This window comes from Nanorana parkeri, unplaced genomic scaffold, assembly GCF_000935625.1.
Source record: "Nanorana parkeri isolate BGI_ZX_2015 unplaced genomic scaffold, ASM93562v1 scaffold1190, whole genome shotgun sequence".
Lineage (NCBI taxonomy): Eukaryota > Metazoa > Chordata > Amphibia > Anura > Dicroglossidae > Nanorana > Nanorana parkeri.
This window is the reverse complement of record NW_017307458.1, coordinates 375,850-389,418: the sequence shown is the minus strand read 5'-3', so window position 1 is coordinate 389,418 and position 13,569 is coordinate 375,850. Positions and strand designations below refer to the sequence as shown.

General features: G+C 39.7%; 1 protein-coding gene across 1 annotated transcript in view; it reads right to left on the bottom strand.

Annotated features, from left to right (window-relative positions):
- The window catches only part of LIG1 (DNA ligase 1), a 60,402-nt gene that overhangs the window by 12,456 nt on the left and 34,377 nt on the right, over positions 1-13,569 (bottom strand). Inside the window, exons 13-22 of the mRNA XM_018568453.1 lie at positions 11,788-11,864; positions 10,995-11,086; positions 8,887-8,986; positions 8,265-8,350; positions 8,069-8,184; positions 5,685-5,780; positions 4,604-4,714; positions 2,573-2,644; positions 2,145-2,289; positions 1,979-2,061 (exon numbers count right to left, since the gene is read on the bottom strand). Coding sequence (XP_018423955.1) covers positions 1,979-2,061; positions 2,145-2,289; positions 2,573-2,644; positions 4,604-4,714; positions 5,685-5,780; positions 8,069-8,184; positions 8,265-8,350; positions 8,887-8,986; positions 10,995-11,086; positions 11,788-11,864 — 978 coding nt within the window. The remainder of the gene's footprint in view (positions 1-1,978; positions 2,062-2,144; positions 2,290-2,572; positions 2,645-4,603; positions 4,715-5,684; positions 5,781-8,068; positions 8,185-8,264; positions 8,351-8,886; positions 8,987-10,994; positions 11,087-11,787; positions 11,865-13,569) is intronic.

The window sequence follows — 13,569 nt, the reverse complement described above, 5'->3', positions numbered from 1 at the left end:
GGCTTCGAGGAAATGTCAGGGGTCTAAACAGACTCCTGACATTTCCTTTTTGAATTAGAAAAAAGTTCTAAATGAATGGAAAGCATTCCCATTCATTCAGAAACTGGTGATAGTAAAATATTTACTATCACCAGTTTCGGAATGGGTAGAAGCCTCTGTACTGAGTGCTTCTTCCTATTGAGAAACGCATGAATGAACAGAAAGTGATGTAAAGCACTTCCTATTCATTCATAGCTGTACTATGTGTTCCCAGTTGTTTACAAACATTGGAGTGATCACTGCAGTGTTTGTTCTGCCCAGAGGATCGGTAAATATCACAGATATTTACCTAGCCTCCGCTTTGTCAGGCACAGAGATGCTGTCATCCTGAAACTGACAGGATGATAGCATATCTCTTTCCAGAGGCTCCTCTGCACACTGCTCAGCCATCCAGAAAGCAGGCAGCGATCTCTACTCCACCCACCTCGAATTTTCTTTAAAAGCTCTCAACAGCGGCTTGTCAGCCACTGATGACAGCTATTATTTTAAAGGGGACCCTCAGGGGAACCGTTCTGATATAAGTTCATAGTCGCTAAGGCCATGACCTTATAGCAGAATGGAGAAAGCCACCGACATATGGCATACTGACGTGGCCAGCTGGAAACAGTTGTGTTCTGCCGTATGCCATACATCAGTGGCAAGGAAAAGGTTAACAGACCAAATAAGAGAAGTTCATTGTTAGGGTTTACATACACACTAAAGCTACTGGCGGATTGCAATATACACTGAGTGGCCAGATTATTATGACCACCCAATCAGTACTTCGTTGGGCCACCTTTTGCCTTCAATACTGTGGCGATTCTTCTTGGCATTGACTCTGCGAGATGTTGAAAGGTGATGCGAGGAATCTGACACCATGCCTGATGAATAGCACTGTCCACTTCTGTGAGATTTGATGGTTGAGGAACCAGCTGCCTGATGGCTCTTTCAACTTCGTCCCACAAATACTCAATTGGATTGAGATCTGGTGATTGTGGGGGCCACCTAAGCAAGGTAAATTCTCCCTCATGTTCTTGAAACCACTCCTGCACAATACGAGACCGTGGCATGGCGCATTGTCTTGTTGGAAGAAGCCATCTCCATTGGGATACGCCATCAACATGATAGGAAACATGCCCCAAACCATAACACTGCCCCCACCAGCTTGAAGGGTTGTACTCATGCATGTGGGGTGCATGCTTTCATGCTGTTTCCGCCAAATTCTCACTCTGCCATCTGCATGATGCAACTGGAAACGTGATTCATCAGACCACATGACTTTTTTCCAATGCTCGACTGTCCAATCCTTGTGTTCCTGTGCGAATTGGAGACGTTTTATCTTGTTAACTGCAGACAGCAAAGGTGTTCGAACAGGCCTTCGGCTTCCATATCCCATACAATGCAGTGTACGGCGAACAGTGCGTTCAGAGATCATTTGAGAGGATCCCTGATTAAGATCTGCAGTAATTTGATGCACTGTTGCCCTTCTGTTGTCTTGTACCAGTCTTGCCACTCTCCGTTCTGCCCTAACATTGACTAGTTGCTGACGGCCACAATTCGCACGTTCAGACCCAGATTTTCAGCTGACAGTCAAGTCTTTAAACGCTTTAACAACAGCTGCTCTTGAACATTTAACGAATTCTGCTGTTTTGCTGAGACTCGCTCCATGGCTTTGAGCGCCAACAATCATCCCATGTTCAAAGGCTGTTAAATCGCGTTGTTTACCCATATCTTCAGAAACAAATCACTTCTACTGTCGTGGTAAACAACCTGCTTCCCTATTTATAAGGGTCAGGCCCTCTAGCAACTTCAGCGCAAAATTATAGCTAATTTGCCTACAAACGTTAGGTGGTAATAATAATCTGGCCACTCAGTGTATATGTAATTTTTATTTCTCCCATAGTCCCAGTTCAAATTTTGAGAACTGTACCCAGGCATGGTTTAATATAAAATAACTTACCTTTAACCAATTGTGGGAACGCTTTGCAATTTCATATGTGGCATTCTCCTCTAGAGTTTTTACCATCAGGCCTTCACAAGAATCTAAAAATTAAATATTAAAAGTGAATATTGTTTGCAGTTATTTTAGGAAGCAAAACATCAAAATGTTTACCTGGCTGCTGTACCTTTAATTGACTGATCAAGAAACTCTGATATTTCATCTGTGTTTGATGTGTCCATATATGTAGCAAACATGAATTCTCCTTCCACCTCTTGAAAAGACTCTCTTAGTAGCTGGCGTCTTCTAGAAAATGGTTCTCTAACTAGAGACTTGAAGCAGAAGAAAAACATTAAACTTTTTTCTTCTTTAATGGCTACATGGTATTCAGCTTTAAACCTAATTCCACACAAGTCAGGCACATGAGCACCCAGAAACATGAGCAGGCATGAGGTAAGACATGTCTTGGTGGAAGTAATTAAGATAAGACCACAATAAGACTGAAGCTGAATTGAAAAAATTCATGGAGGAAAAAAGGGACAAAGGGAACAATGGCTGGCTTTATCCTCCTATATGTCAACCACAATATGTTTTAAAAGAATAGAAAGGACTTACCTCTCCATTTAAATACAGCATGTCAAAAGCATACACACACACTTGGACTTTTATTTCTGAAGCTTCCACATCCTAAAACAAAATAATATTTATTTTAAAATAAGATTTGTGGTGTGGATTTGAAGTAGTTTATAATGACAGTTCAAGTGACAAACACTTGCGCTTGATGTACTAAATATTAAAAAATCTAAACTTCAAGACATACAGACACAGAATATCAAGCAAATTGACGTTGGAAGGCCTGGCACGGAAAGGCATACGCCCAAAAAGAGGTAAAAGGCAACATATACGAACCTTTATTTTCTGCTAGTATCACATTGTTCCACAGAATGACAGGCCCGAGGCTGGGCATCTTTTACAGGAGAAGCCTTATCTGTTCAGCCTTGTGCTGTTCATCATGCGCTATGTTAATAGTCTCTACTCTCCAAACAATAGTCTTCTCTTGAACAAACAGATTTCTCTTGCTTTTACCACAAACACAAATACCCATTCTGCCACAATGAACAGAACAGTGGTAGTTCCTCCTCTATAAATCAGTGGAATCAAGGCACTTTTGTTAACAGTGGCTTGAGACAAAACTGTCAAATCAGCCTATAGCAAGAATGTCCTTTGCTATGTATGCACCAAGATGGAGGTTCTCATAGATTAGTTAGATCACACTACACAGAGGGGCCATGGCGAGACAGTGCGGCTTCCACATATTTTGCAAAAGTTGCGCAACTAAAACCTCTGTTTTTAAACACTACAAGTTAGACACCGTATATTTTGTTGTAGACTGGCTGGTGAGTGTGCTGGGAAATTTTTGATTTTGTATACAGGCAGTCCCCAGTTACATACATACGACTCCTACTTACAAGCAGAGGCTCGGAGGCGAATACTGTAAAGCAGGGGTAGTTGTAATGCTACCGCGCTCGTGCTGACAAGGAGTGCCCTCCTTTCTGGATCTGGTTCGTAGTACTGTACGTGCATTCAGGAAGTTGGCTCTTAGACGTGCAGACGACGGGTGCCCACCTTTTCTTCCAGGTCACTGTGAGGATTTTACTGCTGTCTGTATCCTCATTAGAAAGATTTAATCTCACGTTGTGTCCTTGAGACAACAGGAAGTGAAAGGAAATCTACCCCTAGGAAGGGAAATTCACTCCTGTAAGAGTTACTATGGGGAAAAAGGTGTCTCCAATGAAGCTTTATCACCAATCCTTGTTTCCACAACAACCTAAAATTTTAAAAATCTAATTGTCACAGAAAGTGAGGTGAAATCGTCTGAACAGAGGCACACACAGCAAAACAAACTTTACAGGAGGTTAACCCTTCCCTATGCTATCCAAAACAAGAAAACATGTACCTGTTCCAACTTACATGCAAATTCAACTTAGGAACAGGCCTGCAGTCCCTATCTTGTTCGTAACCCAGGGACTGCCTGTATTAAGAATATGTCTGTACGGTGGTAAATTATTAGAGTATAAAGAAAACACGTGCTGTGGTAAGTATAGAAGTTACCAATTCTTACATCCACCTGAAAATGTTAGCTGCTTGGTTGTCACAGACTGGCAAAGTATACAGTTGGTATCACATCACAATAATATCCAGGTAACTAGCCTTTTTTAGAGCAGATGTCAGCAATGAAAGCCTTCATATATCATTTCATCATCAAGGATTTCTTAAAAAGTTATAAATATTTTTATCTAAAACCTTGTTGGCATCCAATGACATAAATGATAATATACAGGATTCCTGCAATTAAGAAGCGAGTCCTAGTGGTGCACACTCATCAGAAACTTATATTAACCATTTACATACAATGCACTAGTTAAATTAGTGGTGGGCAAACTCTGGCCCTCCATCTGTAGTGAAACTACAAATCCCATCATGCATCTGTCTCTGGGAGTCATGCCTGTGACAATCTTGCAATGCCTCATGAGATTTGTAGTTCCACAGCAGCTGGAGGGCCATTAGATAATTATGAACTATTAAAAGAAGAAACACAGGACTCAGCTAGAAACGGCAGTAAAAAAAATACTATGTCAAACAAACCTTTCGTTTTCTAGTAGTGAGCACTTGGAAGGGCTGGATCTGCTTTTTCTGTGGGTCCCATGCAACAGCCTCTGAATCAATGATACAAGACTTTACACTGTCTTTCTTTACCTACAATAATAAAAACAAGACTTTACACTGTCTTTCTTTACCTACAATAATAAAAACAAACACAAAATGTAAAATTAAAAAATGACATTGATTTGTCTGCGTTATATACATTTGTATGACTGGAAGGAAAAACAACGGCCATGAATCTGAACTCCAGCGCAGAGAAAATACATACATGCTTTACATGCAAAGGATTTGTAATTATGTTCAGACAGTCTTGTGAGTGAAACAACTTCACCACAAAGGCATATCCAAGCAAGAGACTACTTTCCACTTGATTGTTCCGTCTTCCCTGGTCACGTGCATGCTTTCTGGGTAATGAAATAGCATTCACCATACTGATCATTGTGGGCGTGCAGCAAATGTGGCTTCCACACCTTATTGCAGGGCTAGATGCATCTTTTAGAATAAATGAACAGTTTTAAACACTGTAAACCACCGCCTGACACCCATTTGCAGAGATAGTGTTTTTTATCTGCGGAAACTATGGTCATTCTAATGATCGCCGTCAGAAACCTAACTAAGCTTCCTCAATTGGAAGAAAGCAGTGCTTTGGTTAGACACTGTCCCTCTTCCAGGGTGGAATCATGGCAATGCAATAAAGATATGACATAGGGGTGCAACAAATACACCTTTGTCTCTTGAGGGGGTTCTGTTAGACAAAGAAGAAAGGCTGCCTGGGTGCAGCTCAGAAGAATGAATACAAAACAGTTAAAGAAAACACTCACAGGAAAGAATGAGTAATTCAGCTTAGCGATACCAACTTCCCAGTGGAGCAAAAAATGGTTACCTTGTCGCAATGAATCTGATTATTCATCATTCACTTTTACACTAAGACTTTGAGTATGCCTATTCTTTATGTGCATCTGTCATACACGCATGTTATTCTCATTATGTAAAAAGCAAAGATGTGAATAACAGTCCACAAACCTAAATACTCATTTATTAGATACCAACAACAGATTATTACCTTGGGAATTCTGCCGATTATGTCCGGATATTTTGATGTATTGTTTTCCTGATTTCTGCTGTATACGTGCACTTCTCCATTCTCCAGAATATGTATCTATACGGGGAAGAAAACAAAACACTCAACAAAGCAGTCACTATTGTTTTGGTGACATGTTCCTGACGTTTTTGTTTTTATTTTTCCTTTCCCTTGGTAAAAAGAAAGAGTGGCAACCGATATAACGTATCTTATTTGTGATGAAAAGTAAGGATAAGTCATCAGCATTTCAAAACGCAAAGAAAATATTGTTTATTGCAAATAACGTCATTTAGGTCAGAATAGCCAAAGTTTTGGGGCCACGCAGAGTTACTTCCTCAAAGCGACACAGTGACAAATGCATATGACAGTGAACACTTGTATATATACACATGTGCTAATACAGACTAGACCGATATGACGTTTTTTGCAACAAACAATATTTTCTTTGCATTTTGAAGTGCTGGTGACCTATCTTCACATCTCTGAGGTTCTGCACGGCGCAATCCATGGCAGTCACTATGGGCACCTATCTTATCTACACTGGTCACAACACTGTATGGTGTGCAGCAGGCAATTTCAACTATTTGTGATGAAGACATTAGGACTATACACTAGCAACAAAAATTAATGTATATATTGTTACCCTGTCCATACTAAGACAAGCACAGGTTATTAACATAGCTGTGCAAGTTTTGACTTGGCTTGTAAAGGGCCAAAAATGACGACTCCCCAACATGAGACACTGATTGTGAAATTGTGGGAGACAGGCAGAGTGTCACAGGTGTGACCTGAAAGTATTACTTTTGTCAGGGATCCAGAAGTAGACTGGAGTGGCAGTACGTGAATGGTAGATATAGAGCTGCAACAATTATTCGATTCAAATCCACAATGGAAAACGTTGTTAAGGTTTTCCATCATCAATTCGTCAGCAATCAATTACAAAGCCTGTTCGCTGCTCCATACACAAGCCGCACGCCACGCCCACTGCACACGCCACACCCACTGCACATGCCCGCAGAGCCAAAGAAGCCAGAGCTTCCTCGCCGCCGCCGCAGCGACTTTCAAGGGTTCAGAAAAAGGTAAGGGGGACCTGTTTTAATGTTTCCTGTTTTCAAAAAAAAAAACGGCACACTGCAGAACACCAGCAGCTATAGAGGAACAACAAGTCCCAGCAATAATACATTAAACAGCCTGTATAATGTATTATTGCTGGGATCTGTTGTTCCTCAATAGCTGCTGGTATTCTACATTGTATAATTCAGCGGCACAATGCAGAATACCACCGACTAGATAGATACATATATATATATATTCCGGTCGGTGGTGTTCTGCATTGTGCCGCTGTATTATACAATGCAGAATACCATGCACAATACAATACAGAAAACCAATGTATAATACAGCAGCACACTGCAGAACACCAGCAGCTACAGAGGAATAACAAATCCCAGCAATAATATATTAAGCAGCCTGTATAATGTATTATTGCTGGGATTTGTTGTTCCTCTATAACTGGTCAGTGGTATTCTGCATTGCGCCGTATAAACATTATACAGCGCAATACAGAATACCACCAGCTATAGAGGACTACAAAGCCCAGCAATAATACATTATACAGCGCAATGGAGAATGACACCAGCTATAGAGGAACAACAAATCCCAGCAATAATACATTATATACAGCGCAATGCAGAATACCAGCAGCTACAGAGGACTACAAATCCCAGCAATAGTGCATTATAGTATAATGTACTTTTGCTGGCATTTGTTGTATTCCTCTATATCTGCTGGTATTCTGCATTGCGCCGTATAATCATTATACAGCGCACTGCAGAATAACGCCAGCTACAGAGGACTACAAATCCCAGCAATAGTACATTATAGTGTACTATTGCTGCAATTTGTTGTATTCCTCTATAGCTGCTGGTATTCTCCATTGCGCCGCTGTATAATGTATTATATTGCAAACCACACTTTTTTTTACTTCCACCGCTCCAAGCTTGCTCCCATGATGGACTACAATCTCAATACAAAGTAGTAGTCCATCACTGGTGCCATTTATTTTTTATCCGATTAAACGAACTTAATAATCGGCTAACTAATCGATTTTGAAAATAATCGTTAGCTGCAGCCCTAGGTAGGTATGTGGCAAGTAGCTTATGGTAATTGCCGTAATGCAGATTTCTTACTTTGCCTACTACAGCCAAATTACAGGTTCACTTTGTCAAAGCAAAAATTTCCCTACCTAGGGTTAAAAAAAAAAAAAAAACACCTGCGATCTGATAAAAAAGAATTATGGTTTTCCTTTTAGAAATATGCAAAGATTGTTATTTTTTTTTATTCATTTATACTATATTTAAAAATACCTGTGCACGCTCTCCATCATATTTATATTCAGAGGTAAAAGCAGCTTCTTCAAACCTCTTCAGCACTTCACCAACTCCCTTAGTCGGGTGTGCCAACATTGGCTTTAATGGGACCCCTAAAAAATAATTGAATTATGATTTACAGGAAATGAACATATAACAGACTATTTGACATTTTGATGTAAAGGATTGAGACCTGGAGTAAGGTGGCAATGTTGGGGAAGCTCCTTAATTCCATGCTTCAGAAGTGCTGGAATAACGGCATCATAGTTTGGTAACTCACTGAAACATAAAACAGAGAACACAAATTTGACCTAAACACATGACATAAAAAATACAAAATATCAAACTGTTTGTCTACATGTATACCTGAAAGATGCTGATCAAATGAAATGTGAACCTGTCAACAACTCAAACACCTCGTGGGACCTGCACAAATGTAGTTACAAATGTTTACAATGTCTGACGGGTTCACTTTAGGGAGCAAGTTCCTATTAAGATCACATAGTAAGTTAACTGTTCATCATAAATAAAATATAAACTACGTATGATTTAGATATATCTCAACAAATGTAAATGTGTGGGAAAGATACAGGTGGAAAAACAAGATGTCGGGTTTCCTAACCTACACCGGAAATGATAGTTGGAAGGAGTTCCAGATCCAATTTAGGAGAATTAGCATTAGCAACAATATGCAAGAGTAATTCAGCTTCACCTACTGAGCCAAAATATTCTCATGATGTTGCAAACTATTACACCAACATGAAATATTATTTGAGTAGATATTGATCTAAATGTGTTCAAGAGAAGACACTAACCAGAATGTCTGCTTCAGGATCAAAGAATGCTCCTCAATCCATGCTTTTTTAGCCTCTGTGCTCATCCCCTTTGAGGCATCTATCACAGCAGGTGGAAACTCTGTGGAAACATATCACAAATGAAACTAAAAGAACATGAAAGTAATATTTCTTAGATGCATCTATGACTTAAAGTGACATTAAACCCTCAGATTTTTTAACATAAAACAATAGTGTAATGTGTGCCTTACTGTAATCCGTGATTGTTTCCCTTCTCTTTGATGCTCTTCCTTTTAAATCTGTATCTTTTCTCATGCTTGGAGAGAACTTCCCTTTTCAGCTCAGGGCCTCTTCTTGTAGTGCTGGCTCAGGTTACAGCCTATACACAGACACCGTGTGAGACAAGGCAGTCTGCTGAAAAGGGAAGTTCTCTCCAAGCATGAGAACAGATACAGATTTAAAAGGAAGAGCATCAAAGAGAAGGGAAACTACCATGAATTACAGTAAGGCGCACATTACAGTATTGTTTTATGTTAAAAAATCTGAGGGTTTAATGTCACTTTAAAATAGACTTATGATTTGGTCTAGGATGCCTGTACAGTTACCCCTGTATTCTTTGATTAGAGCATAAAAAAGATACAGCCATTCAAAAACCACACAAAGACAAAAAGTAATTGCTACAATGACAGCTTTTCTCAACCTCCAGATGAACCAGTGAAATAGTTTTAAGGTCTCAGGCATCCATTCCTTACAGTGCTGGCCAGTGAAGAAGGTCACCCCCTTACAATGGCGGTCAGTGGAAAAGTTACCATACATTAAATGGTCAGCAGAGTAGAGCCTCTAATATTTATAGTCGGTGGGACAAGGGAATTCTCTCATTGGTGGTCAATTGAAGGAATAATGTGATCAGCAGAGAAGTACCCTCACTTACATTTGTGGTCTGTGGAAACTTGCCCCCTTAAAGAATTGGTCAGTGGTAAAGTCGGCAGCGAAAGGCCCCTTACATTTATTCACACTTGTCTGTTTCAATGCAGCAAAACTCATACATTTTGCTGCACCGCATAGAGAACACTCACTGTTTCCTATGTGGCTGGTTCACATCTGTGTGATGCAGTTTAGTGTGAAAATTATAAAGGTATACTATATGGGACTAATTCACACCTATGCATATGCATTACCTCATGTGCTGTATACACACGGACCCAGCTTTAAAGACAGTAGGAAAAGGGCCCTCATATTGGAGGACAGTTAAAGGAAGATTGACCTTTAAATTAGTGGTAAGTCAATGAACCCTTAGCAACCTCTAGAGGGACCGTAGAGTTCCATGAAACCCTGTTGGAGAAAGGCTGATCTAAAGTATTGATTAGAAAATTGATCATACCCTGTGAGGTTATACCCAGAAGGGGCAGGGCTTAGCATACTGTCATTGCTTCCCACTGCAGACACCTATAGTACTCTCTCCAAGCTGAACCAGACTAGCGGTCCTCTGCATGTGGCCAGGACAGTTCTCCCCCAGCAGCAGGGGAATCTTTGTGATTACTGCCACCTCCTGGGATCTTGTTTGTAAGTGTATTTTATTTCTGTAAATTACTACACTATGGTGGTGGTTTGTGCCATTTACCTCTGCTTTGTTTAATAGACATTTCTTTAACTCCTATATGTTATGACTGTGATGTTACTATTGCAGACAATATTTCATTTTACAATATTTATTTTTAGGTCATATTTACATTACAGAAACAGTCAGCTTGGTGTGCGTCGGTGATAGTGGGAGGAAGGGAACTTGAAAAAGGACATGAAAAGATGTAAACAATCCTGTGTATTTGAGGAGAACATGATAGCACTCTGGGAATGCATATCTGTATGACTAAAACACATATAAACTTAAGGACCATTTTATTTTAGTTCAATAACAGAAGCCTGCAGGACACCCACATATTTTACAAGAGAATGGTGGCGTCTATGCAACCACTGATCGAGCCGAATATCAAATCATAAACATGTTGTAATAAGGATATCATGTCACAAACATGTTCAAAAGAGAAACCTTAACACTGAAATCAAGCAATACAAAATGATGACTCTTTAGACCAGTTATGCCATGTGTACCTAAAATATGTACATCATACCTTGGCCTGGTGGTGTAAGGCACACAGCCTGTGAGATAGCTGCCAGAACAGATAGCTCCGCCAATCCTATTCGAAGTTTTCCTCCTAAAGATCTGAATGTCACAAAAAAACAAATACACCAAAATCAGAAAGGTCTAATATAAAAAAGACAACTCGCAAAATTAAGATGGTCAATTTTGTAGACAAAGCAATGCAATATACTCAAGAGAAAGCCTGTATGCAAAAAAAAATGTCCCCAGGCGTGGATAATGCTGAATAAAGCATTCATCCCAGTTTATAGGAAACCTGTACTTCGGGAACTTGTATGCTGCCATAGCTGACCTCTTTTCCTAAATATGTCATTTATTTGGCTTTCATGTTTATTTTATAGCTGTAATACTTTTGTGCCACTGACCTGGAACAAGTCTGCTGACCTTACATGGTACATGCTAGTCCTAACTTCAGTGAAACAATATACAGAACTGTACAGAGGCGGCCAGGTCACTAGCAATTTCTTGAAGTTATGGTTATGTGTCATTGCAGGTGTTCTTTGTGCTCTTTTTCCATTAATATTTCCTTATGCAACCCCCAATCTCCTGATACCCAAATCCTTTGGACGAAAAATTAAATCTAAGCACTGCTGCTATGAGCATGCTGCAAGATGATGTCCTTACATGCAATCTTTATGGAGTCTCACCAAAACTCAGGTAATTGCCAACAAGTTACCACCATGCTGGCCTCAAAGGTATTTGTGTAACCCCCTTCACTCCCCCAGGAATCTACGCATGCTTACCTGATGGTAAAAATGACTTACCTAGCAATGTAACGTGCTTCAGAATGCCTGCATGCCACAAACAAGCCTTTAATGACATCAATTTTCTTATTCATAGACTGAAAACAAAGAGGTATGCATAAATCATGTTCATATATTAGACACTTTATAAAACCAGTATAAATATTGTATACTACTGCTGTCACCCTAACTCTGCAACAATACAAATGTTTTATATTTTTCAACTTCTAAATATTGGCAATTTCAATTTTAACGTTCATACATGAAGACAGACAATCTGTAGAAATAAAACAAATAATGCAAAGAAAATATAGCATGGAGTAAAAATATAGACAGACAGACAAGCAGCAATGTCCACATTTCTTAATAATATAAAATAGGATTTCTATGAAAAATGTACGTCTCCTATTTCAAAAAAGTCCCCTTGTGTAGAAACATGTAGGGCTCTCTGTTTTCCACAGCATCAGGGATCCCAGGAATCAACACATGTTAAGCTCCATGTGGGTGGTTGATGTGCTTGGTGGATAAGAACACTCGTCATGGAAAAAATGTGTGGGCTGCCGTTTCTGAACAATCTGGCTGTCCGTCTTTGGCCATGAAACTTCCTGAGTCACTGACTGGGAACAAGCATGAAGCCAATGAAGTCAACTTTAACTCCTGATCAACATTAATGTTGGGGTCTATGACTCATTGAAACAGAATTGACAGCCTGACAACTAGCATTTTAGAGGGTTAGCAATGCCAGCCTGAATGTATTTCTCCGCACACGGGAGTTCCAGTTTTGCCAGGAACGGTCACATTTGGTAGTATTCAAGTATTCAGGAATTTCATCTACATCTCCACCTGACTATATCTACCATCGCGACTGTTCCAGTTAAACATAATTATTTTGTACAAGGGCACAAAGTCTGCCAGAGATTGATTTTAATCCACCAACTAAATATAAATAACATCAGGACTAGAAGTCAGAGGTGCTGGCCAAGGACTTAAGACAAGCTCTCAAGTTTCACTGAAGCAGATAATCAGCAATAAATATAAATGATGGGGGGGGGGTGCCTTATTGTCATACACCACCATCTATTTCCCCAGTGTAATGGGAGCAATAATACATCTTCAGACCAGTTTTCATTACCAAAGTGTCTCAGATATGTAATAGATCTACTAATCTATTTTTGTATGTAGGTGTAATTTACCTAAATGCATATCAATAAAGAACAGCTGAGGTACTTTTGTTTGATGCCCACATTGTATAAAACAAGAGTGGCCTGTACCATCTTCAAGTCTTGCATCTCACATCTGTGAGTGTTCTTTCTGCTTTGCATCAGCATAAATTATTTTAGCACTACACTCAATCAAAAGAGCATAGCATATATGACTTGCAAAATCTCTTGGCTTTGCATGGCATCCCACAGGCCAAAGACAACTGTGGTAATGTTTAGAAAAAAAATGGAACACTAAAAGATGACTCAGTTGCATTCAAGCAATTTTATATATTAAAAGCCCAACTCAACAATTCATCATATTGTTTTTTCATGTCTTTCTAGACAAAGTTTCACCTCAACTGGTAGAGCACAGCCATGGTCTAGGAGCCAGCTATTTGACCTTTTGTCGCCTCAACAAAAAACTGTTCTCTACACTTTCAGAGAATTCGGCTTACCTTCAGATCCTGCGCCACGCCTAACTAGACCTTTCTGCTATATCTTTAATGGGTACACACTGCTGCACTTCTAAAGCGTAAAAGTACTGCACATAGCAGTCAAGTATTAGCAGTGTGCATCTAGGATAAGAAAAATGTCAGCAGAG